Source organism: Herpailurus yagouaroundi, unplaced genomic scaffold, assembly GCF_014898765.1.
Source record: "Herpailurus yagouaroundi ecotype Mexico unplaced genomic scaffold, PumYag 28, whole genome shotgun sequence".
Classification (NCBI taxonomy): Eukaryota; Metazoa; Chordata; class Mammalia; order Carnivora; family Felidae; genus Herpailurus; species Herpailurus yagouaroundi.
The window spans coordinates 114,955,795-114,983,321 of record NW_024412376.1 but is presented as its reverse complement, the minus strand read 5'-3'; the positions used below and the strand labels follow the sequence as shown (position 1 = coordinate 114,983,321).

The 27,527-nt window shown below is 38.0% G+C and overlaps 1 protein-coding gene and 1 long non-coding RNA gene across 9 annotated transcripts in view; one reads left to right on the top strand and one right to left on the bottom strand.

Annotated features, from left to right (window-relative positions):
• EPHA5 (EPH receptor A5) overlaps nucleotides 1-24,821 on the bottom strand; it is a 338,890-nt gene extending 314,069 nt beyond the window's left edge. For 4 of the 6 annotated variants that reach the window (XM_040482225.1, XM_040482240.1, XM_040482266.1 and 1 more), the window contains exon 1: nucleotides 24,510-24,810. In XM_040482225.1, coding sequence (XP_040338159.1) covers nucleotides 24,510-24,705 — 196 coding nt within the window. In that variant the 5' untranslated portion in view covers nucleotides 24,706-24,810. Of the gene's footprint in view, nucleotides 1-24,509 lie in introns of all 6 variants that reach the window. The other 2 variants (XM_040482250.1, XM_040482231.1) reach the window with 2 other exon arrangements.
• A 690-nt stretch (nucleotides 24,822-25,511) lies between these two features.
• LOC121034936 (uncharacterized) overlaps nucleotides 25,512-27,527 on the top strand; it is a 97,334-nt gene continuing 95,318 nt past the window's right edge. For all 3 annotated transcript variants that reach the window (XR_005792687.1, XR_005792689.1, XR_005792688.1), the window contains exon 1: nucleotides 25,512-25,619. This is a non-coding gene — a long non-coding RNA (uncharacterized LOC121034936). The remainder of the gene's footprint in view (nucleotides 25,620-27,527) is intronic.

The window sequence follows — 27,527 nt, the reverse complement described above, 5'->3', positions numbered from 1 at the left end:
CAGCAGCTACCTTGTCAGGTGTGGTAACCAAACTTGTCAAATCTTACATACTGTTTTCATTCTAAAGAGAAAAGTCAACATTAGATGACATAACAGGCTTGAAAATCATCACATCACAAAATACACTCATTTAGTAGCTGCTCAGTTCCACACCACACTGTGTATATATGAAGCTGTTCCTTACAAAATAGCATAAATCTTTAACAGTTGAAATAAATGTGCTTATTCACAATTCACTTTTTGAATGGTTCACCGCACAGAGAATATTCATTAATTCTATGGTTCTGATTTGCTACTATGTAAGCTTGTGGAAATGATTTTACTTTGAGGGACTCAATTTTCATATCTTTAATATCAGTGATTGAAACTAATAAAGTTATATGTGTCTGTGCTTAATATATGTTGTATCACTTAGTCTTAGCAATGATCCTTTGGTATGTTTTTCCCCCATTTTTCAGATAAGGAAATTGAAGTGGAGAAAAGTTAAATAAGGCAGTGGTCCAAGGTCCCAGAGCTAATAAGCACATAGCTGGAATATAAATCCAAGCCTTATCTAACTCCAAAGCTCTTGCTCTTGCTTCTATATCACACTTGCCCGATGTTGGACTTGCTGAATCCAAAGGTTTACTCCTTTGAAACTCTTAACTCTTATACCTCAATGAGTTTTATTAGATCAATGAATTCTGAATAATATGTTACAGAAGCCAGCATCTACCATAACATTCTAATAGTACTGTATATAAGATGGAAACCTTCAGATATATTAATCCAAACAGAAAAATCATTAGTTTTTCCTGGGCTAAATCACAGTTTAGTATCAAATTTCCAACAAGATTCAAGTTAGTTACAAGATTCCTGAAAGCCAAAGGGTGAGCAACAAAATCATTATGAACTCTCTTTTCTTAATTTTTAATTTTGCTATTCATTATGCTTTGCACATGTTAACTGGGGGCAAAACAGAGCATATATTTGTCCAGGTATACTTTGTCCTTAGATGCCAAAAAGCACATAAAAACAGAATGTTAAATATATGCAAAGTTGATTCTTGGTTTTGGATGCATCCTTACCCCAGTCCCTAATTATCCCTAATGCTTTACTGAAATCCCACAAACTGCAAAACAATCTATATAATCATTAGCTTTCAAGCCTTCAGGGTAGGATAAATGATGATTGAATCTGAACATGAACTAAAACAGAAACTTGCACAAAATCACAGAATGAATTTTAAGGTGATGGCATTTCCAAAAAAATGAGTAAAAACTTGGGTAGCCCAGTAGCCCTTTTTGTAAAATGAGAAGTGAGCCAAATTTTTGCTGTCAACTGAAGTCATTATGCTCATTATCAGTGTTATAGTTCAGTTAAAATTTAATTCTAATGTAAACCCTACATAATAATTCTTTATTACCTAAAATATTTTTAAAAACCTATATACTAAAAAAATGGGTGGGTAGTGATTTATCATGAAAAACTAGTCAAAATGTACAGCAATACAGACATAAGTATGAACAAATATTTTGCCCAATAACATTAGGTGGCTGAATATAAACAGTTCAGTACCCAGCCCTAATTACCCATCTCGAAATAGCTGGCAGCATTCATGACAACAGGAAAGTAATTTTTAAGTTAGTTTATTAAATACAGTGAGTTCTATATCTTATAGGATGTAAGACTGAGGATCTAATAGCAGTTATGCTTGCCCAGTTAACCTGGTGCCTAAACTCGATTTTTTTTAATCAAAATGTAACCTCAGTACTTGGCTATTTCTCCTTTTACAAAGTACAAAAAGGAAAAGGAGAAAAAGAAATAAAGCAAAGGTACTTTCACTTTTCTGTGGTATTGTCAAAGATGCTTTCTTTGCCTATTAATTATTTACTTTCTTTCTCCTTCCTTGGTATTGGATTCTTACCAATAAGAATCCAATTGCTGAGTTTGGACTAGCAATGTGTCTAGCACCAGACAATCGGTCACGTATGGCATTAACAAAAAATGATAATCATGTCTTTATTATCTTAGCCTCTGTTGAATCTGGTAGCCTTGTTATGTAGATCCAGCTAATGAGATATAAACAGAAATTTGCTTTCCAGTCTGGAAATGTTTTGTTGTCTAGCTGAAGGAATAGTGCAGCTGAGATGATTCTTGGCTCTTCTCTTTCTCTTCTTGTTCTGAAATGGATGTGATATTTGGAGATGTATCATCCTTCTTGCAATCATGAGGCAATAAGCTTGAGAGTAAGGCCAAAAAAACCCATCAATGATTCCAGTCCTGACATCATTAAACACTGAACCCAAATCACCAAATTTCTACCCTGAAACTTCTTTCCCAAACATATGAAAGACAAGCCTGCTACATCTAAGTCACTATTGAACTTTTTTTTCTGTTCTCTGCAACCTAATATAATCCTACATAATACAGATAATATATGAGCAATTGTGGAAAAAGTATAGCTCACTGCCTTAACTTCTATTTCAATTCTATGGAATATGGCACCATCAATGAGTGAGGGTTCACTCGTTCAACAAATATTTATTTAACATCTATTTAAGTACCCAGAACTGTCCTAGGTCCTAGGATACATCAGTGAAGAAAACAGGTAATATCTTGCTGATTGTTCAGATTTCTCATTGCTTGGTCCTGAGACTAGACCCTTGCTTGAATGTACATTACCTGTGAAATAATCCTCCTATGTCCCCTGAGTCAGACTCTTCTTTAGGCACAGTCATCTAAATGAACATTTAGTATTGATGGTGTATATATATATATATGTGTATATGTGTATGTGTGTGTGTGTGTGTATATATATATGTATATATATATGTATGTATATATGTGTATATATACATACATATATATATAATGTTTTGAAACACATTTAAAATGAGTATAGTATTTTTTTAAATGTAAAGGGGGTATTAACCATACACCTTGAGGATCAGTCCTGATATCAATGGCTCTATCATGTACTATATAACAAACTATACTTAGAATATCTTTTTCGTTTGCATTTTTGTATTTGCTTTTATAACTCTCTAAAGTATCTATCTTATATTTCCTTATTGTATATAGTGTTATCTGAATTCTAATATACATCACCTTCAGCCTTAGCACATTTTTATACTTTTCTTTTTGAGATTAATAATAAAAAACACATTTATATAGCATTTTCTGAGTGTCAGTCATTTACATGTGTCATCTGTATCTATCTACATATATATATTTATATATTTATATCTATATTTACATATATAAAGATTTTATTATTTTTTAAAAGTGTGATGTTTCTATAATCAGAAGAAGGATCATTTATAGTGCTCTTTAGGAATGTAAATCCATTGGCTCCTTCTAAAACCTACAAAATTAGGATATTAGGTGGAGCCCAGGAAACTGCATCTTAGAAAATCCCCACCACGCAAGTGGTTCTTATATTCAATTCAAGTCAGACAACATTAGAACTGGGCTATGCTCTGTTCAGTATGGCAAATCTACCTATCACACAGTTGGATTGCTGTGGCAATATCAAATTGCCATAAGTCTGGAAAAGGTAACTCTTAATCTTTGTATTGATATCACTGCAGGCTGACATCACCCAGGCCACACATTTAACTTTGAGTAGCTCTGTTCTACGTGAGGCTTTCTAACAAGAGTCAGAATTTATCTAAAGATAAATTCTACATCTTCCCAGGTTCTAAACTCAGAGATTTCCAAAGAACTTTAATGAATTTTCATCAGTAAGTCTAAGAGGGTCCAAGACATGGTATATTTAATAATGTTTTGAGGTTGTGATGAGCACCTATAGGTTAGGATACTAAGTTTGAACTCTTGGTTCAAACTAAACCTGACTACATATTATAATTTGTTTTTCAGTTAGTCTGTCAGAAAGCTACAAGTCAGGATCATAGCATACTGATCTTCTATGCAACTTCCCTTTTATATTTTAACATAGAGGTCTTCATACTCAATTCAACATGGCCCTGTGGTTCTAAAGAGATGTCTCAGAGGCACAAACAGATAAAAAGAGGGAGAGGTGAAAACACAGCCAGGAAACCCAACAACTCTGTTATTATCTGCTTCACATACTGAGCTTCCACAGTGACTTCTTTTGAATGAGTTTCTACGGCTTAAAAAAAAAAAAAGAGTTTGAAAACCATTACTAATATGATGTCCTTGGCTTTCAACAGTGACTTACATAAGAACCTATTAAATGCAAATCAGTTCTCTGTATTTTGAGAAATTGTTAAGACTATTCTTCGTGCATTGTTCAATACCCCCAAGCACAAATACCACTGTGACCAGCTTCTCTCAAATCCCAGACTCAGGAAAAAAAATGTTTTTTGGTTTTTGGTTTTTGGGGTTTTTTTGCTGATATAAATGGACAAGTTTTCTACCAGGAAATGGCAGCCATCTAACAGAAAGCTGTACTTAAATATTTATTTTCCAATTGCTTTAGCACTGATGATAGTGAGATTTTCTTAATAGAAGCTTTCCATGTCTCTATATACATTGCTTATATTTGTATTATTACTATATTATTTTCTTATGAAACATGTGATTTTTGAAATAAAACATGATTCTTTCATTGGAAATGGTATGACAATGGTATGCACAAATAAAGTATAAATCATAATACAAAGTACATTCATATATATGCAACCTCTAGCATAGTGGGTGGAACAAAGAGCTTCAGCATCAAACACACCTGACTCCTATCCTGTCAATTCATTTTCTGTGTAACCCAATGCATGTTACTTGATTTCTCTCAAACCCAATCTCTTACCAACAAACTGGGAATAATGATATCCAGTTCATGAGGTTTCTGAGAATTAAAGATTATGAGGTAATAGCATTTATCATTATTATCCTTCCCATCTAGAGAAAGAATCACTTCAAAGATTTCTCAGCTAAATATAACACAATATCCACCCCTTGATATTTCTGATATATATTTTAGAATAAATAAATATATGTCCAAAAGGGATTTTTCATTAAATATACCAACTAGACACTGGTTAGAATTAAATACACTAACCAAACATTAACCGAGCTCTACTTAAAAAGCCACTAATCATTACATTTTAAACTTTCTCCCTTAACAAGTTTATTTTTTAATGTCATTCTATTCACATGGTTATATTATCCATTTTACTACTATTTTCCTTGCAATTTTAAGAATTCTTACCAAGTTCTAAATCTAAACTGCTTCATAAAGTAAGTGACAATCTAAATAATCCAGGAAATCTAGAACAAATGAAAGAGTAAATCTATCCCCTCCCGAGAAATTTAAACCATTAAGAAACAGATGTTTTATATTAATTGTTTTTCTAGAGGTAAAAATACATCATGCTTAAAGCAGAAAAAATTATTTTAGTTGGCTGATAGTGGCTCAGGTCATATGAATTCTGAGAGAATTTCTCATAAGAAAGAATGGGGGGGGGAAGCAACAGCAGATGAAAGCACAAAGAGACAGAGGCCACAAGATACCTACTAATTATTTTCTAGTCATGTTCTAATTAGTAGAACTTTCTTCTCATTGATATTTTTTGGTAAACTTAAAGTATTGTACTGCCAAATTTCTTGTTGTTAACTTGTTTGGGTTGGCAAAATCATACAATCCTTGGCAACTTCTTAGTTTAGAAAAGACTTTAAAATGCCAGAAACTCTAAACTATTAGTGACAAATTTAGGAAAAGAGTTACACTGACTCTACCAACAAAATAGCAATGAGGTGAGACTGGTTGTGGTTAAAAGTCATGTCTTTAAATAAATGAAGACATGACTTAACAACATTCATTCATAAAAAATAAATTCATAGAGTGTAACATACTTGGTTCATACTTGGTTCATTCATTCCATATGGAATGTCAGGCATTGAGGTTTGCTGTCATTAAGTTTACAGACAGGCAAATCTTTCTTCATATTGATGCATGTGGTAAAGGCAGAAACAAACAAACAAACAAACAACTTACTGCCACTTATCTTGAAATTAACTTGCTTTGGTTGGCAAATCATATTAACTCTGTTAATGGGAAATCCTTAGTTTAGAAGAGAATTTGTCTTTGATTAACATTTACTTTTTACAATGATTTCTATTCTGATCCAATATCAGAACTGTGCAAACAAGGAAAAACTCAATTTCAGTTCAGTGGTAAAAGCTACACATGGAATAAGAATTGGCACAGAACCTTGGAGAAACTAGGGAAGGGTCTTACCATATAGACTTAGGCATAAGGATCAAGTTACTTAGGGAAGTTACTTAGGTGAAGGCGGGAGCTGAGTGTTCCCTACCAAGCACCCAGAATCTAGTGTACTGACAGCGGGTGTCCTACACGGGAGCCTTGGAATGTGGAGACAGGAGGGAAGTAGCAGGAGAAATGGGCCACAAGCAAATCACTGAGAGCTTTGTACTCAGGCTCAGGAGTTTAGATTGTAACATAAGGTCACTGGAGAGCCACTGAAGGATTTACACAGGGAGTAAACAAGGGCTGCTTAAGCAATTGAACTAAAGTCAAGTGTGTTTCTTCTGGCATTTCCTTTTACAATAGATACTAGACAGTACTCACTAATGCAGAAAATTAGCCTTTGCTAAATATCAGAATGCCAAACCACGCTATATTTTTTTAGTGGATGTAATATTTAACACATATAATGTTTATTACGTACCAGAACTTTTAACAAAACACTACAGATGTGAATTCACTTAATTTTTGCAAGTCTAAATTGCATTAATATTTCCATTTTACAAACAAGAAAGCCGAGGCACAGGTAGGTTTTCTAGCTTTCCCTAAGTCACACTGCTCTAAGTGATTCAGCCAGGCTCCTGAGCCTGTACTCTTTCAACTCTGCCTTTTGAAGTCAAGTCCTGGTTCTATAGTTACAAGCCATTTGCTTTACAACTAGTTCTGATTTTTTAATAGATCAAACTTTCTTGTCTTGGTTCCTTTGTTTACGATACTGATTTATACAGGCTTTTTTTATGAGATCCTCATAAAACAATAGAAGTTAGAACACTTGGTAAACTATAGAGTAGTTTAATAATGTAAACTACATCAAAATGATTTTAAAATATTTAATATAACCCTGTATATAAAAAGAAAAAAAAACTGCACTACTCAAGGGGTTGACTCGGATAGAAGACAAAGGTAAACATGTTTCTCACTGAAGCTTTTAGTCCCATCACTTTTACAAAGAAGTAGAATTACTTAAAAAATATAATACCATGAGTTAAAGCAAAACTGTATTTTCAAAACTACCCTCTATTCCCAAGATAGCAAAGGGCAATGATCAGCAATAGATAACACTCTGCAAAGGAGGATTTCTTTTTCTTTCTTTTTTAGTATACTTTTTTCCAGTTTTATTGAGAAATAATTGACATACATCACTACACAGACATACCTCATTTTACTGCACTTCACTTTATTGTGCATTGTAGATACTGTATTTTTTACAGATTGAAGGTCTGTCAACCCTGCATCCAGAAAGTCTATCAGTGACATTTTATCGACAGCATTTGCTCACTTTGTGTCTTTGTGTCACATTTTGGTAATTCTTGTAATATCCTGAACTTTTTCATTATTATTTTTTTTTTGTTCTGGTAATCTGTAATCACCGATCTTTGGTGTTACTATTGTAATTGTTTTGAAATGCCACAAGCTACGCCCACATAAGATAGCAAACTTAATTGATAAATATTGTGTGTGTTCTGACTACTCCACTGATCAACCACATACCCCTCTCTCCCTCTCCTCTGGCCTCCCTATTTCCTGAGACACCACAATACTGAAATTAGGCCAACTAGTAACCCTAAGTTTCAAGTGAAATGAAGAGTTGTATATCTCTCACAAATCCAAAGCTAAAAATGATTAAGCTTAGTAAGGGAGGCATGTCAAAAACGGAGGTAAGTCAAAAAGGTAGGCCTCTTGCACAAAAGCACTAGCCAAATTGTGACTACAAAGGAAATGTTCTTGAAAGAAATAAAAGTGCTACCCAGTGAACACATGAATGATAAGAAGCAAAACAGCCTCTTTGCTGATATGAGGAAACATTTTAGGGATCTGGATTAGAAGATCAAACCAGTCACAACAGTTCCTTAAACTAAAGCCTAATCCAGAGCAAGGTCATAAGTGGTTAGATGCCAGTAGAGATTGTTTCATGAAGTTTAAGGAAAGAAGCTACTTCCGTAACATAAAAATGCAAGATAATGCAGCAAAGCACTGAGATAGAAGCTGCAGCAAGCTATCCAGAAGATCTAGTGAAGTTAATCAGTAGAAGTGACTATATTAAACAACAAATATAATCAAAGCAACATTATATTGAAGAAGACATCATCTAGGACTTTTGTAGCTCGAGAGGAGAAATCAATGACTGGCTTCAAAGCTTCCAAGGACAGACTGACTCCTTTGTTATAGAATTAAAGCAGCTAGTGACTACACATTGAAGTAAATACTCATCTACCATTCTGAAAATCCTAGGGCTCTTAAATCTACTCTAAATATGCTCTGCCTCTGCTCTGGAAATGGAACAACAAAGCACGGATGACAACAGCACATCTGTTTATAACATGGCTTATTGAATATTTTAAGTTCACTGTTGAGATCTATTGCCCAGGGGAAAAAAAAATTCTTTCAAAATACTACTGCTCATTGACAATGCATGGGATCACCCAAGATCTCTGATGGAGATGTACAATGAAATTAACGTGTTTTTGATCCCTAATAACACAATATCCATTCTGCAGCCCATGGATCAAGGAGTAATGTTCATTTTTAAGTCTTATTATTTAAGAAATACATTTCATAAGGCTATAGTGGCCATGGACAGTGATTTGTCTAATGGATTTGGGCAAAGTAAATTGAAAGCTTTCTGGAAAGGATTCACCATTCTAGATGCCATTAAGAACATTCATGATTCATGGGAAGAAGTCAAAATATCAACATTCATAAGAGTTTGGAGGAAGTTGACTTCAGACTTCATGGATGACTTTGAGGTGTGAAGACTTCAATGGAGGAGGTCACAGCAGATGTGGTGGAAATAGCAAGAGAACTAGAATTAGACGTGGAGCCTGAAGATGTGACTGAATTGCTGTAATCCCATGATAAAACTTTAATAGATGAGGAATTGCTTCTTACGCATGAGCAAAGAAAGTGTTTTCTTGAGATGGAATCTACTCCTGGTGAAGATGTTGTGAAGATTGTTTAAGTGGCAAAGGGTTAGAATATTACATAAACTAAGTTGATAAAACAATGGCTGAGTTTGAGAAGATTGACTCCAATTTGAAAGTTCCATCATGGATAAAATGTTATCAAGCAGCATTTCATACTACAGACAAATCATTCCAGAAAGGAAAATTCCATCTATGTGGCAAACGTCATTGTTGTCTTATTTTTATTTTTTTTTCATTGTTGTCTTATTTTAAGAAATTGCCACAGCCATCCCTATCAGCAACCACCACCCTGATCAGTCAGCAGCTGTCAACATTAGGTAAGACACTTTACCAGTAAAAAGATTACAATTTGCTGAAAGGTCACATGATGGTTAGCAATAAAGTATTTTTAATTAAGGTATGTACATATTTTAGACATAATGCTATTGTACACTTAATGAAGTACAGTACAGTGTAAATATAACTTTTATATACACTGGGAAACCCAAAAAATCATTTGTCTTGCTTTATTGTGATATTTGCTTTATTGTGGTACTCTGGAACTAAACCTGCAATATCTCTAAGGTATGTGTATATTGATAGGTAAGGACTCAATTACTGCAATTTTGTTAATTTCTGAATGTTTTGTAGATCCATTGTTCCTTCTTTCTCGTCCACTTCTGTGTGTGTTTTGATGGCTTTTGGTAACAGTATGATTTGACTTCATCATGATTTTCTTTTGGGTAATTACCACAGGATATTCCCTTGAGGTTACCATGAGGTTTACCTAAACTATTTTAAGGTTATAATACCATATTTTAAACTGATAACAACTTAACTTCAATATAATTCCTTTAATTTTTTTTTTTAATGTTTATTTACTTTTGAGAGACAGAATGTGAGCAGGGGAGGGGCAGAGAGACAGAGAGGCACAGAATCTGAAGCAGGATCCAGGCTCTGAGCTATCAGCACAGAGCCTGACATGGGGCTCTAACTCACAAGCCGTGAGATCATGACCTGAGCTGAAGTCAGATGCTTAACTGACTGAGCCACCCAGGCGCCCCAACTTCAATATAATTCCTAAACTTTATACTTTTACTTTTCCTCCCTCGCACATTTTAGAGTATTGCTGTTATAATCTACATGCTTTTTAAATTGTGTACGTGATAACAGATTACTGCAGTTATGGTTATTTGTTACTACTTTAAAAAACACTTTTAAACTTAGAGTTGTAAGTAAATTATGCACCATTATTACCATATTACAGAATCTAACTATGACTATATATATATATACTACTACTAGTGAAATTCACACTACTTTTTCATGTTTTTACATTGTTAATTAACATTCTTTTACTTCCACTCACATAATTCCCTTCAGCACTTCTGGTAAGTCAAGTCTGGTGGTAATAGAACTCTCTCAAGGGGTGCCTAGTGGCTCAGTCAGTTGAGAGTCTGACCCTTGATTTTGGCTCAGGTCATGATCCCAGGGTTATGGGATCCAGCCCCACATTAGGCTTCACACTCAGCATGGAGTCTGCTTAAGACTCTCTCCCTCTCTCTGCCTCTGCCCTCTCCCCAGCTCACACTCTAGATCTCTTAAAAATACATTAACAAACAAACAAATAAACTCCCTCAGCTTTTGTTTCTGAAGGACAGCTTTGCTGGGTATAGAATTCTTGGTTGACAGTTATTTTCTTCCTATATTTTGAATATGTCATCTCTCCTGGCCTGAAATGTTTCTGTTGAGAAGTCTGATGATGGTCTTACAGGGGATCCCTTGTACATAATTTCTCTCTTTTCTTCTGCTGCTCTTAAAATTATTTCCTAACCTCTGATTTTTAAAATTTCAATTATAATGTGTTTCAGTGAAGCCCTATTTTGGTTAAATCTATTTGAGGTCTTTCGGGCCTTAGGGACCTGGATGTCTATTTCTCTCTACAAGTTCAGAACATCTGCAGACATTGCTACTTAAATATACATTCTGTCCCTTTCTTTTGGTCTTCTCCTTCTGGAATTTCCATAATATGAATACTGCTTCTTTTCACTGTATCCCATAATTTTTGTGGGCTTGTTTTCATTTCTTTTTTCTTTCTTTCTTTCTTTCTTTCTTTCTTTCTTTCTTTCTTTCTTTCTTTCTTTCTTTCTTCTTTTCTCCTTCCTTCCTTCCTTCCTTCCTTCCTTCCTTCCTTCCTTTCTTTTTCTCCTCTGGGTAATTTCTAATGTCCTATCTTCCAGGTTGCTGATTCCTTCTTTGAAATGGCTGAGTCTACTTTTGAGAATTTCTATTGAATTCTGCAGTACAGTTTTTGTGTTTTTCTTTTCTGAGAGCAAAAGAGAGCATGAGTGGGAGAGGAGCAGAGGGAGAGAGAAAGAGAATCCTAAGCAGGCTTCATGCCCAATGTGGAGGCTGATGTGAGGCTTGATCCCATGACCATGAGATCATGACTTAAGCTAAAATCAAGAGTCACCCATTCAGCTGACTGAGTCACCTAGGCACCCCTGTATTTTCAGTTTGAGGAATTCTATGTGTTTGTTTTTGATAGTTGCGGTTTCATTGTCAAACTTCTTTGTTTTGTTCATGCATTGTTTTCCCAATTTCTTTTACTCTGATTTCTTTGTCTCATGGTTCATAGATCTACATTTATTTAGGGCCCATTATTAAAGCTTTATTAGATGTCTTTGGTGATGTTATATTTACCTGATTTTATTTGTGATCCTGGATTCCTTACATTGGTATCTGCACATTTGAGTAACGGGTTCCTCTTCCAGACTTACTGATTTGCTTTGACAGAGATAGTTATTCACCAGTCAGCTCAGTAGGCATTTTTGTGTGTGTCCAATGGTAATGTCCTTGGGCAGGTGAAGCCTGCTATTATGGTCTATTTTGAAGAGAGGCAACTGTTTGAGTCCTGAGGATGGGGATGGGGCTTGTACTGCTTGCTGAGAACAGTGGGATAGGACTGCTGGCTTTGTTGCCTACCCAAGTGAGGATGTTGGATGGGCTCCACAGTTGCCTGAATTCTCCAGTCAGGTTTACTAAATGGTCAGGAAAGGATACAGGGATATACAGCTTGTGGTTTGCAGACCTGAATCAGGGAAGGCTGTGCACTGAATTCCTTGGTCAAGTGAGGCCACCAGTTTTGTTTCACATATGGGGAAAGACTGTGCTCTCTGTTAAGTGCTACTGTATTTAGGGCTATTGGATGGGCTACACAGTTTCCTGGGTGCTCCAGTTATGTTTCCTGGTTGGACAAGTCAAAGGCTGTATTTAGCACTGAGCAGAAACACAAATTAAATTCCCTGTTTGCGTGGAAGAAACAACTCTAAAGCCAATAAACATTTTATTTGTTGTCTTAACTCAAGCTGAACCATACCTTAAGTCTCTGAACAGAACAGAGCCAATGGCTTTGCTCTGCAAACTACTGGCTTTGCCTGCCTGCCTCTCAACTTCAGCTCTGCTGGGCCACACAGCCTCCAGGAGTTGTCTCTAGCCTTTCTGACCAGTTGGGACCATAAGACACTTTCCACAGAAAGTAGGGCTAGGATTCAGCTCCCTGACTGGAGATGGACAAACTGAACTCTAGGGCTGGCAAAACTCCTCCTCTGAGGATCCAAATCAGACAGATCTGTTCCCTTTCCTGTTTCCTAGTGAAGTACACTTCTCACTTGGCTCTGCAGATGAGCAAAACCCTTGGTTAGAGTTACTCTTCGGGCACTACAGGTATGAATTTTGTCTGCCACGATCCATGTGCTGGTTGTTGCAGTCCCCTTCCCCTTTCTCCATGGCAAGAAGATTCCCAGTGACCAAAGCCCACAGATTCTCCTGCAGTTCCCATGGTGTGAGATCAGTGCAGGGGCTCCTACAAAAGTGACTCACAATGCTGGGGGAATCTTGTCCCCTCTGGGTTCTCTTTTCCCACTGGAGGAACCAGAGCTCAGGGGAGACCTCTCTGCATTGTGCTGCACTGGCGTGGGGAGAGGAAATGTGGTCAAGGTGTAGCTGTTTGTCTAATCCTTCTAGTGTAGTCTGTCTTGGTCTATGTGGTTTGTGGAGGTGTTTTGGTCTCAACCAATATTCTAGGATTTTCTCAATTGTGTCTTGTTCTTGAATAGTTGCTAGTTGTTCTTGTGAGGGGGACGGAAGTCACTGACAACATATGTCACTATCTTAGTGCCATCATTCCTCCAAGAGACTTTCTTAATGGGATTTCAGGTATACAAAGCTATTTCTAGAGTTTAGTGTGGGCTAGGGATTGGGAACTGGGTTGCTTATATACTAAAGCAACAGAAAACAATTTAAAAAGTAAAGAATACATGCTCTGAAATGGAAAGGGAGCAATGTATGGGAAGAGATCTTGCCTTGTGCTAGTGGGGTTCTGGGCAATGAAGAGAGGAGATGTCAACATGGGGCATATCAGCACAAGAGTCTTTGAGCAGTTTATCAGGTATTTATTGCGATGGAAAAAAAAAAAATCCAGAGCAGCAAAGGACCTGAATAGAAAATATCCCCTGGACTGTACATGAATTTTTGTGTGTAGTTTTATGACATTTCCCACTGTCTGGAAGGCACCATTACTTAGATAGGGAGGGCAAGAGTAACTGTGGATATCTGGAAGAGTTTAGTCTATGGTCTCTCCTGGGATAGAAGAGTTGGTAAGAGCAGTGCTGGAGTCAAATATACCTGGGATTGAATGCAAATCTCTGCCACTTTCACATTTGTAACTGTGGGTAAGTTATTTAACCATTCCCTGTTCACTTTCCTCACGTGTAAAACAGAAATATACTATTATTATTATTATTTCATAGGCTTGTTTTGAGGAAAAGAAATAAATTTATATGTAAACTACTTAGTACAAATTTCTGGCACAATGTATGCCAATAATCAATGTTATCTATAATTATGGTTTACAGGTATGTGTACTCATTTACACGCAAATAGAGTCATACATTTCATAAACAGTTCTAAATACAGTACATTCTAAACTTCCTTTCACCTGTTTATGTTCACCTATGTAAAAAGGATAAGCCTTCACAGAATTCTATAAAAACTTTTCTGAAAGTATAAAAAAAATCTATTTCCTAGTACTATTTCAAATTCTGAATATAATTGAACAGACCAGAAAATTGTATATCTCAGACTAAAACAGTGATGTCAAATTTTAATCTCAGACATTTGTTTCAGGAAACTTCTAAGAATTTAATTCTCTGAACTATCCACTGGGTCATTTCAATGACTATCTACTTATCTATTTATCTATCTATCTACTAAGTAAAACTGGCAACATACTACGCTAGAACTAAATACCTAAAATATTTAAAAATATCCCTTGATATGTTTTGTGGCTAATAAGCAACGTGTGACCTCTACCTGGGTAATAATGAGGTAAAATGCAACATTTACAACCCATGATCCTTATACTGACGGTTTTCTATTTCCTAATCAAATCCCAGTATTCAATAGCAAATAATGAGGAAACAAGCATAAAATTCAGATAACATCATGTCATTGATTTTTATCTCAGATAGCTTTATGGAATATTTGCACATGAAATACTTCTTTTAGACTGTTCTCCTGTCCTAGTTTCCTTTTAATCATCCAGTGCAAGACAGATGATGACCTGTAATTGTGAAATCTTTTCTCAAATAGCCCATATTTCATAGTGGGGGGAAAGACAGGGCTTTAGATCTGTGGCATACCTGCTTTGCTCTAGGAATTTTATCAGACAACATATACACATTCTTATTTTATTGTCACAACAACCTTGTGAGTGGGTGTTAATACTTCATTTGAACTATGTGGAATCTGAGGTAGATGGTTCAAGACCATTCCACTAAGACAGGGTAGAGCTCATTTCATGGTCTTTACATCTCCCCATTCTGCATTACCCAGTAAGAAGCACAATTATTGTGAAGTTAATTAAAATTAAGCTGCAGGGCCTTCAAGGACATGGGCCACTTCGATGCCAGTGAGGCACTAGAGAAGTGTTCACCAAATCCATAATTCTGTTAGATTTGCAAAAGTGAGATATTTTTATATTCCTTGTCTTAAGGAAGTTTCCTCACATAGGATAAGCCTAGAAACAAAACGGCTGCACACAGTTCTTTCATGCAATCCTGCTCCTTACCAGGCAAGTGAGGTGTCTGCATGCATGCACTGTGTGGGGCTTTAATCAGCACACTCCCAGGACTTTCATTTGTGAAGTGCTCCACCAAATTAGAAAGTTGTTTCATGTTGCTTGTTCTCCACAACAATTATGTAAAGTAGGTGGTACCAAATTACAAATAAATGAACTGAAGTCAAGAAAAACAAACAAACAAACAAAACCTAAATGAGTGTCCACAGAACTTCAGGTTGATAAGCAATGGGGATTAGCCAAAAACAAAACAAAACCAAAATCAAACAAACAAACAAAAACAAGATGAGTTTGTTTTTGAATTTCAAAGTCTGAGTTTTTCTCTTTGCTTCTTTTTCTGTAATTTTATGACATTTAATCATTTTCCAACTTTTGTTTCATAAGCTTAAATCAAAAAGCAGTGGGTCGGCTCGGTGGCTCAGTCCGTTAAGCATCTGACTTTAGACAGGTCATGATCTCATGGTCTGTGTGTCCGAGCCCCACGTCAGGCTCTGTGCTGACAACACAGAGCCTGGAGCCCGCTTCAAGTTCTGTGTCTCTCTCTCTCTGCCCCTCCTCCACCCCTGCTCACATTCTCTTTCTCTCTCTCTCTCTCTCTCTCTCTCTCTCTCTCTCTCTCTCTCAAAAATAAACATTAAAAACAAGCAAAAACAAAAAACAAAAAAATAAAACAGTGACTCGCAATCTGCAAGACTAAGTGGTTCTATTGTTATTGTTGCTCCCCAGCCCCTGCCAGAGAAATCAAATAGGATGCTTTGAAACTGGACACGGTTCAAACCCTTCAGACACAGCAGTTTCCAAGTATTTTCTGGTTTTCTCAGAAGGCTGCTTGTACACCCTTGTAGGAGACTCATTACACTGCCCAGAGTAAAACTCTTGAGGGAGAAGGGAGTCCACTGCTATCTTCCATAAGACCAGGTGGCCAGCCTCACCTGTCCAGCTAGCACACAAGGCAAGGGAGGACTCTGGGTGAAAGCCAGGATTTGGCTGGAAGAGAAAGCTCCTGCTGAGGACTGCTGGGCTGAACCGGTGCCAGCAGGATCTACCTGCTGAGTTTGTCTTTACACAGAAAAGACATTAACAAGCATCCTGGAACAAGAAGTTACAGCCAATGCAAAGAAAATAAGTGAGCTATCTTATAAGAAACACAAAACTCAGAGAGACATCTTAAATTCCTATATTTCTGATTTATGAATTAAGTAAACAATCTGCTCTTTACCTTTAGAGACTGGGTCCCATGATTTATTTAACAGGAAACTATTGCTTCTCACCTAATTTGACATCATGACTTCTTTGGGGGTGTTAAAACATAACCAGTGTGGGTTATTATCCTCTTATCTTACTTTGACTTTGTAGGATTGGAGTGTCTGACAGGAAAGGTGGGAAGGAGGAGGGTTGGAGAGAGAGAGAAAGGGGGGAAGGAAGTGAAGGAGGAAGGGAGGCACTGAAGGAAAGAGGGCGGGGAGGGAGATGAGACAGATAAAAATAAGAGTGTGACATTATTATAATGAAAAAAAAGACACTACCCATCTCTGAGTAAAAGAACAGACCGTATTTTCTCTAAATCTTCCAATACTTAGCCCGAAACATGTTTCCAAGTAAGAACATTTTCTCACAAAGCATATGCAAAATATTTCAAGCCTCAGGTTTTGGCTCTTTGATTTATTTTTTTATTTCATTTTATTTTATTTTATTTTATTTTTTACCAGAATCATTTACTTAACAGAGTTATGGGCTCAGTTTAGTTAGAACTGAAGACATGTGTAATGGATGGAAAAGATGGCCTGGGCAATAGTCCAGCAACTAAAACAGAATTAGAATCATCACAGACACTTTAATCCCAATTATTTAATCTGCAGGGTGTCTAACACCACAAGTATTTGGCATGACTCAACAAAACAGTAGAGTTTACAGAGAAACAGAGGAAGAAAAAAAACTAAATTGATGAAATAAAAATCAACTAAAGAGCTTTTTTTTTTTTTTTCATTAGGCTAGGATCTATATCCTCAAAGTGAAATAAATATAAAATTAGAATCTGTGTTGTGTGGAGGGAGGAGGATTAATGGTATTTTCAAAAATAACATATAAAATGAAACCCAAGCACATTATTAATATCAATGTCATAATGATACCACCTTGATATCCCTCCCCACTCTTTCTTCTAGCCTCACCATGACCTGTCTACACACCCCAAAACGTGTCCATGTGCACCTGCACCATCACCTGGCCAAATTACTGCATTCTGCTTAATAAATGTATATTTATGTAATAAATGATTACAGCCATGAACACATGAGGAAAGAATCCATGACCTAGGGTCAACTTTTGACTAACAAAGTTTTGTAAGCTCTCTAATAGTTTATGAAACAATTCAAATGATATTAATAAAGTAACACATAAGCTGATTAGGAAGTAAAGGCTGTGGTTCCTACCGGAAAAGAAGAGCTAGAATAAAGCTTAATAATTACAAACAGAACCTACTAGGTTTTCTGCAACTGAAATGCATTGTAAATGGTATTCTAATTTTTTTTAATGTTTTTCTTTTTTAGAGAGAGAGAGAGAGAGAGAGAGAGAGAGAGAGAGAGAAAGCAGGGGAGGGGCAGAGAGAAGGAGACACAGAATCCAAAACAGGCTCCAGGCTCCAAGCTGTCAGCACAGAGCCCGATGTGGGGCCAGAACAGAGGAACCATGAGATCATGACCTGAGCTGAAGTCAGACACTTCACCAACTGAGCCACCCAGGCGCCCCTGTAAATGGTATTCTAAAGGCAAAGCTCACACACGTTTTTAAAGAGGATTTTCCAGCGATTTCTAAATAAGAGAAATGACTCCTTAGGGTTTCTTTACATCAATAAAAATAAAAAATTATTTAAAAATTACACTAAGTTAAATGACAGTTAATAAATATCATCATGCTAAACCACAGAGTTTTCAAAAACTTCAAGTGGTATACCTACTAAATTAGTTTTATTTTATGTCTTTGTAACACCTGACATTCTCATTGGAGAAGATGAAATATTTGAGTTTTACAAAAAACAAAACAAAACAAAAAAGCAAAACCATAAATTATTACACATTTCACCAGACACAATTCTAATTTTTAAGTACCTTACAGTACTTTTCCTGTTTATATATTTATGTTTTTGCTTTCACTAACAGATTATAATCAGTAAGAATTTAAGAAGGTAATGAAAGAAGCTAAAAGGGAATTTAAAAGTCTCTATATCTCATGAAATTCATTCGTTAGAATTACATTTTAAATCATTTCATTGTTTTTTATCACTATTATAATATATATTTTAAATCAGAGCTACCCCTTGATTTTCTGTGATCAGAATACATGGGATGAATAAATCCTATATATGTGAAATCTATAGCATCAGAAGAAAGATGAAAATTCCAATCAACTTTTAATACTCAACAATACCTGTGCCACTATCTATTTGTACCATGATTTACAAACAGCAATTTCATACTACAATTTATGGTGTTACTGATTCTACTATTTTTGTGGAAAGTTCTTCATTATGACACCTTGCATATGTTAATAAACATATTACCAATAATGAACTATTGTCCAAAATTTGAATTTAAAATTTTAAACATTGTTTCTTCATCAAAATAAATTTTTGTCTTATTCAAACACTATAAAATCTATTTCACTAATTCTGAATAAACAAATATCTGGAAAGTCAGAAACTAAAAAGAGAAAAGTAAATATATGATAAAGGCAGATTCTCCTAAATACTCATGCTAATTGTTTCAAAAGTTAAAACCAAACATTTAAGAGTGAATCATTTAGTTTTTAATTTAAACATTAATAGAACCAATAGGAGATTTCCAAAAGATTTCAGTGAGTAACTGTCAAATCTTCCAGTTTGCTAATTGCTACATGGTGCTTTAAAAATTATTATGAGTAGATCAGAGTTTCTCTTATTTGTCTATTTCTTATATCAAATACATCTTACTGAATAAAACCATTGTGTCTATTACTTCAAATATATATAGTATTAAGCTTTTTAAAAATATATAAAACATTTTAATGTGTACTTACAAAGCCTTTAGAATTCATTTTATTTTTTAGCTATGTTTGTACACACTTACAGAAACTAAGTGTACCGCCTTGTCTGGGATAAAATATGGGATAAAATTTTTACTGTGAATTAAAAATACTATTAGGTGTGCTTATGTATACAATAGACTAGGATAACTCCTTTGAAGAAATCACCAACTGATTATATAGATTGTGATAAAATAACAAAATACGTATTTACCCAGTAGAGCAACCAATAGGAGCTATTCTGCTCAACATATCCACTAGAGATTCTAACTGCAAGAATCATTCTGAGTCTCTAAGGTGACAATTTACATTTTTAGCTTGCATATTGCCTTTTTAGCAAAAATTCACACTTTCTTGAAAGGGAAAAAAGGACAAATATCACAATCAATTTTTAATGATTTATAATCATCAAGGCTGCATATTCAAACTTCATGTAATTTTGATGCTTTATGAAAACAACTGTGAAACTATTTTAAGACAGTCAAGAATGCCATAAATCGTATTTGAGTATTTAGGTACCTCTGCTAATTCAAATCAAAACTACTCATTAGTAAAATGAAATATACTTGGTAATTTAAGTGCAAAAAATAAAGAGTTATCAATACTTTTTACATTAGTTATTTCTTTAAGACATTAGCAGCATATTTTTCTTTTTAAAAGAACATTAAGTTTGACTCATATATGTAAAAATAGCTATAATTAGTTAATAAAATATAATAATGCACATTATAGTCTATTTTTACAGTCAAAGGTAGGAAGCTTTCTTCTAAATGAAAGAGAAATTAAGTAGTCATTCAAGCAAATACATAAGAAAGCACTCAAACAAAGGAGATTCAAGTGATCAAGTCAACAGCAAAAATGTAGTGCATACAACTAAAGCATAGTCATTTTCTCAACAGTAGCAATATTGAATTAAGTCAAATATTTAAATAGTTTGAGAATGTTTGTCTATAAATAGCTATACATGTAATTTTGACATTTTGTGCAGATTCTCTAAAAGATCACATTTGGTAGAGAAGATTATTAATAATATAAATAATGGTAAGTTTAGTAATGCATTTCTAAGTATAAAAAAATAAACGCTTTTCCCATACCAACTGTAACCTATGTGGATTGAAATAAAGAATTAATAGTATTGATAACTCATAATTATACAAGAATAGTTTCAATAAAAGGAGAAATTTCCATTGTAAATGCAGGAATTGTCCACCTTCTTCTCTGTCTTATGTGAGGAAATGAAATCCTCTCACCTGTCACCCTGACACCCAAGATCTCTGTTTACCTCAAAAAAAAATCTTAAAATTAAAGAGTCAACCCTCTGCCCCCCTTGCATGTCTTATAAAGCAAAAAGTCAAAACTCTTCATGGTCTGTTCTACTTCCAACTATCTAAGATTACAAATGGGTAATTGCTCTCTTTTTTTGTTTAGGAGTGTCATGGTGAGGGAATGGTTTTAACTGTCCCTTTTCTGTGGGGTCCTGCCGGTTTATCTAAAAAGAAATGAATTATAACAGGATGACAAGGCCACAAAACAAAGCCATTTGGTTTCACAAATCTATTATGTCCTCCAATCTGTTTTATGGGCCTGGTCCTATTATAAACCAAGAAAAACCCTAAAACAAACTCCGTTTTCCTTTCTTTCCATTGAAAACATCTACAATTTTATGATTGTTTAACAGTTTAGCCTAAAATTTTTTCACTCTGTGTGTGTACATGTGTATTTTTTTCCCCCAAAGAGCACCTCCACCCCACTTTCTCAAAACATACAAAACATTCAGAGACAAGAAACCGGACTTTTCAAACACAAACTGCTGACAACTGTCAGAAGCACTTTACTGGGACATTACTGACTGTAGCTTCAATGAATTAAGCTTGATTCACTGCGGGTGAATCATTTTCAATGCAGAGCTGTTCAGCAGTAATTGGCCAAGAATCCCTGCTGTGAAAAGCACTTGTCAAATAATGCTTGTTTACAAATATATCTCCAGACAGCAAAAAGTGGCAGTTACTGAATAAGTTCAGGGCCACCTCCAATATTCCTAACAGTGGACATGCTCCCTTTTCCTATTAAATCTATTAACATTTTCACTTGTTGATATATTTGCTAATATTTGTCCTGCTTGATCAATCTTAGAAGTTTCTTGCTAAATATGCCTCTGAAGTATCTTATAATAAAAGTTTTTTTTTTTGCATTACACTGCAGTTCAAAGATTTCTTCCACATGTAATTTATGGCTAATGTATGCAAAAAGACAACTAAAGGTATATTTATCTTATCTTAAAATTCACTCTAAAGAGTACATTTTTTTCCTCCAACTGTCTTTTATCCAACATACCTAACATGTATTCCATCTCAATTTAAGATTCTAGATATATGTTTGGCTTTTCCTTTTCAGTTCTGCTTATTTATGCCTACCAAGGTTAAAATCTCAAAATGACTGGAATAAAAATTACAAATGTAAATTCACATTTATTTCTATTTGCCTTGAATTTTTTTCTCACATGCTGGGAGCATTCATATTATACACATATAGAACATTATATATATATATATATATATATATATACACACACACACACACATATATATATACATACTATATATATATACACATATATATACATATACTATATATATATACACATACACACACACACACACACACGCACACACACACACTAGTCTATAGCATCTATGGTTTCCAAAAGCAAAGTATATGTGAGCAAGTTATTAATGGATGCAGCACATACATCCAGTCATTCTGTCCCTGATCTTCCAAGACCTTCCAGAAATAATCAAAAACAAACTTAAGAACCCCAACTGGAATCTTTAAATAAACAAACTGCTCTTATTAATATCTTAATATAATATTGTTCGATTTATAATAACTCTTACATGCACAAACAAAAAGGGGAGAACATAAATTTTATACAAGAATAGAAGTAATGGTCTGAGATGATACTAATGGAAAGACGTAAAAGTGTTGGGTAGAAATGGGATGAATGAGGCGAAGTCATATAATTAATACGATTTTGTTTCCTATTATGTGAAATAGTGATAGACCCCCCAGCAATCCCCACCTCACTATAGCCCAAGTTTTGCCGTGTGTTGGACTAGCTGGCGAAATGACAATACAACCTGTGGGTGTTAGGTCTGTGATGTTAACCAGTCTACCTTCCCCAGGATTTGAGCTCTGCTTACAACACCTTAAGAGATCGGTGCTATTTCCTAGCTTCCCTCCATTTCCCTCTGCCTCTTCCTCCCGGCGCAGTCTCAGCCCTTGTGCCCATTCAGCGTCACCCTCCCGGAGACTTTTTTTCCTTCCCTAACCATGAGCTTCTACTCCCTTTCATCTGTACATAAACCCCTTCCCTCATCACACCTGGGAGAGAAATTGAAATATAATGGGAACAGGAAAGGATGATTGGCACTACTATTACTATTACTCTTTAAATCCAAACCAGGATGCCCCTTCCGGTGGAATAAGGCAGTTAATAAAAGGTCTTCAAACCTTGTCATAATCCTCCGGACTTCTAACATAATGAATCTAACATGAGAGGTTAATAAAAGGACTAGTAGTACTTAAAACACTTCTCCAACTTTATCGGGAAGGGAGAAAAATGCAGATTGCTTGGGTTGAGCACGGGAGATCGTCGATAGCCAGACGACTAGATAGGTAGGTAGGTTAGGTAGACAGACGGACAGAGTGAGCTACGCAGAATCCTTAAATCAGATTTAAAACAATAAATTGTAAGGATTAAAGACAGAAGTTCATGGGGTGGGGCAGGGATCTGGATCTGCCCTGCTTTCACACGGTTCCTACAGAGCTGGCAGTGCTCCTAAACCAGCTCAGCGCCTTCTCCTCCAGCCACACAACCCGTGCAAGTCACGAGGACACACACGACCCCGAGGCTGCTGCTTCATCTTTCCGGTCCTGCGTCCCCTGCCCTAGGAGTGGAAGGGATTTTTTTTTTAAGGTTCTGTGCCTCACTCTTGGCATCCGGAGCCTCAAATCGAAATCCCAGTATTCCAGGAAGAGGGGAGGAGGGGTTTTTGATATTTTCGTCGCGAGGCTGACGGTTTCTTGCACCCAGATCTGGATCTGAGATGCTGCTCCCTCACCCCCCCACCCCCACCCTAGAGGAATGAGCCCTGGAGCTCAGACCCAAGCGCGGTCCGGGCGTGCGAGAGGAGCGAACGCGGCCAGAGCCGACCCGGGGCCGAGGGCTGCCGGCGGGGCGGTGGCGGCTCCGGGGCTGAGCACGGCTCCGAGAGCAGCGAGCGTCGCACAGGTGCTGTTCCCGCGAAACCCGCCCTACTCGCCCAGGAGAAAGAAGGGGCAGCCTTCAGGGTCCGGAGCGCAGGATTGGGGGTGGGGCGGGGGCTGAGGGACTCCGGGATCCGGAGCCGGCTGGAGCGGGGCTTTTCCCTCGCGGAGAGACTAGCCCCGGTGGGTCTGAGCAGTAACTTCCTGGCAGCGACACTCCACCTCCCTTCCGCCTCCCGCGGCATCCCACCTTCCCGCCTTCCACTTTGGTGTAATGATGAGCCCCCAAAGTGAAGGGCACCCCACGGTGTGGGGGCGCCTTCTGTCCTTCGCCCTTCCCCTCCCTAGAGAAATAACAGCTCTTGCCACCCACCCCAGAATAGCATGTGGCGATGCCCTAAATAACAGCTTCCAGAAGGCACTTTCCCCCAAAATAAAAGCAGCCGGCCACCCCCACAATATTTCCCATCACCCGCCCCAAATAACGATTCTAAAAGCCCACCGCTCCCGAAATCGTCGCCGCTGAGCTTCGAACAGTTCTCACTCCCTCCAGCCCGAAATGTCACTTCCCCACGCGTTTAAGTGAGAACCAGCCGCACCCAACCTTCCGGCGTGGGTCTCAGACCTCTCTTTGCCCCCGCTTGCAACTTCCCCGCACCCCCCCCCCCCCCCCACCGACCAGACTCGGTCCACACGCAGGGTAGTCGCACAGCGCTCCGCACCTCTTGTCAAACAATGCAACCAAGCACAGCAGAGGGAGCGAAAAGGCTAGCGAAAGCGGACAAATGTTAATTCGTGATGCGGGATGAGATTTCGTCCGCGGCAGCAGCGTCCAGGGCGCCCCGACCCGCACTTCCAGGCCCCGCCTCGCCCCTCCGCCCCAGGTCGCTGCCGTCCCCACCCCCAACACTACCTTCGTTGCTGGGGCTGGCCAGGAGGGTCCGGAGCGCGGCGCACAGGAGAAGGCACGTCCAGAGGGGGGTCCTGCGAGGTGCGGAGTAGCAGCCGGCCAGAGACGCAGGGGTGCTGGGGTGGCCTTCGCCGCCGCCACCGCCGCAGTTGCCCGGGGGCCTCCGGCGTCCCGCACCAGGGGGCCCCGAGCCCCGCATCTTCTCCTGGCTGCCTCCGCCGCTGCTGTCCCGCGCGGCTCGGTCCGCGGCGCTGGACTCGCGGAGGGGGCGAGGGAGGCTCGCGACTCCTGTGCGTTCCCCGTGGGGTCCTCCGCCTTCTTGCACGCGGCGCTTCCAAATGCGGGAACCACGGATCCTCTGAGACGGCCGAAGTTTGCTTCTGGCTCCTCTCTCCCTCCTCTTCGGCGGGCTTAAATTAAATACTAGTTATGGGTGATAGTGCAGCTCTGCACTGGACCCAAGGGTGTCGAGAAGGTCCCGGGTCCTGTTTCTCTGCCTCTGAAGACTTTTAAGGATTGAGGTCTCTAAAATGCCCCTGGGGGAAAGCTAAAGGTTCCTTCTCAGTCTTCAGGGCTGAAACGAAGGTAAGGAAGACAGGTCATCTTCAGTCAAGAAGAAATCCTCCGTAAAAAGAGGAGGAAAGGGCAGGGTGGCTAAGGATAAAGGAAAGGAGTTCAGAAAATACAGGGTGGGGAGAATACGAGAGGCGAGCAAAGGAAAAGATCCAGAGTTCAGAGGCTGGCAGGAGGAAACAGCTGCGGGCTGAGCGCCGACGAGGGGAGGTGGTGGCGGCGGCGAGCGGGCAGGCGCGCGGAGCCCAGCGGCGGCAGCCCGGAGCTGCTGCGGTTCCCGCGGCTCGGGGAGGAAGCGGTGTGCGCGCGGCTGGGAGGACGAGGTTGAAACTGCACCGCCACGGCGCGCTCCTGCTGTGTCTGGAGCTCCGTCGTCTCCTCGGCTCCCCGCTCTGCACCTCCCACCCGCCTCCCTCCTCCTCCTCCCAGCTCCCCCGCCCTCTGCTGCTCGCTGCCTCGCCAGTGAGAATCTACTGTAAGTGTGAGTTGCTTAGACGAAGTCACACACTCGCGGAGGGAAGTAATCTGAAGGCTGCTGTGGTGAGTGTTGCCTAGCGGTCTCCGGGAGAGGCGCGTGTTCCTCCCCGGATAATTAGGGCGCAGAATTCTCCTGACGGTGCCTGCGAAGACTGGGGCTCCCGGGAGGCGGAAGGGAAATCAGCCTTAGGTTCAGCCGGCAGCCCTTGGAGAAGCGGGTCCTTCGGTTTGGCACAGTGCCTGCTGCCCATCGCAGGCTTGTGGCATCAACAACCTTGTCGTCACATAGCCACGTATTCGCAGAGGCTGTGCTGGTCCGTGGCTAGTTTCTTAAACACCCATATCGCTCACTGCTGCTCACCCTTTCTATTCTTCCAATACTTTTGGCAGCTGGGATGGGATAATTAGTCAACATTTTTTTTCAGAAGTAAATTGTCGAATTTCTAAATATAGACACCGTGACTATGATTGAAATTTCAGGGAGTCAAAGAATTCGACTTCCTGAATTTTGCAGTGTGCCAGGTACTTTACGATATATTGATTTAATTTATTAATTTCATTGATAGGATGTGTTAGTTTTGAGAAATTATATGATATGAAGCTATATGCAGTTAATTCCAGTGAAATTAGCATGGGTCAAATAATTTCAGGGTTTAAAAAATACTATTTTAATTTTGTGTGTTCTGCATCCAGAAACTTACAAAACAATTACCAAAAAAGCAGTTTGAAACAATTGACTTTCTATGCTTCACCTCTATTATGTATTCTCTTCCTTTAATATTTCTCTTCAATTTTCTCATTCATTCTCTCTAAGAGATAACATCTGAAAGGCAGTTGTAATAAATACTGCAAATAAAGCATCTACAAAACAGTGTGAGTTTAGAAGAAAGGTATCTTGTTTAATTTGGTGTATAGTAACTACTGTGAAAATTCGGTTTGCATTCACACCTAACGAAGGAGACTCAGCTCACCAGCTCTGACGTCTAGAGCCCTGTTTGTCTTCACAATAAATTTCTCATCATCTTTAGCTGATGACATTTGTTTCTTGTTTAAATATTTGCGGTAAAGATGAAAGAATAAAGAAGCAGTGATGCAATTTTATAAAGAGATAGAAGCTTATCTTTGATTTTCTTTTTTCCTGAAATGTTTTGGCACCAGAAATCTAAAAGCAGCTTCTTTCCATTATAGTGTGCTCCAAATGCATGAAGTAAATTTAAAGAAATAGCAGTGAATCAGCCTTTCAGTTTGGCAAAAACCTCATGGTGAGATGCAGAGTTGAATTTTATGTTTCTATTTGAAGACCATTCAAAATGTAAGCTCCTCCCTCCAAACTATAGTTGAATTACTTAAAAAATATATATATATCTAAACAGACAATCAACTAAGTTATCTAAAACCTACAGATAGGTAATAATGGTAATGTGAAACATAGGCAGTTTAATTGGGCTTTGAAATTGTTGCCTTACCTCTATAGACCTCAGTATCCTCATCAGTAAAATGAGGGATTTGGAGAAAATGATCAAGTTCGCTTCTCTTCCATATCCTTTGCACTTCTATGTTACTGCCCTTGTCACCTATCACCAAATATTTACTCTTAACCTCAAAATTATTAAATTTCTTCAGCCTGACATTGAAAGTCTTCTACTACAAAGATCTTAAGTAAAATTTCCATTTTGTTTTACCTTAAAATTTGAAATACACTGTTCCCTAAATTGCCTCATACCTTTGTTTTTATGTCTGTCACTCCATCCTATAGAAGTTTCACCCCTGAAAAATTTAACACTCTCCCCCCACACACACAAACTCACACATACACATCTTTCTCATCTAAAATCCTACCCAGGGTCCAAAGAGAATGGACATTCTATACTGTTGTTATTCACAAAAAGAAGTGATTCGGTTCTCCTTCTCAAAGTATTCATAGCTTATGATTTATGTCAATCAACATAATGGCAATATTTTCTGAATGAA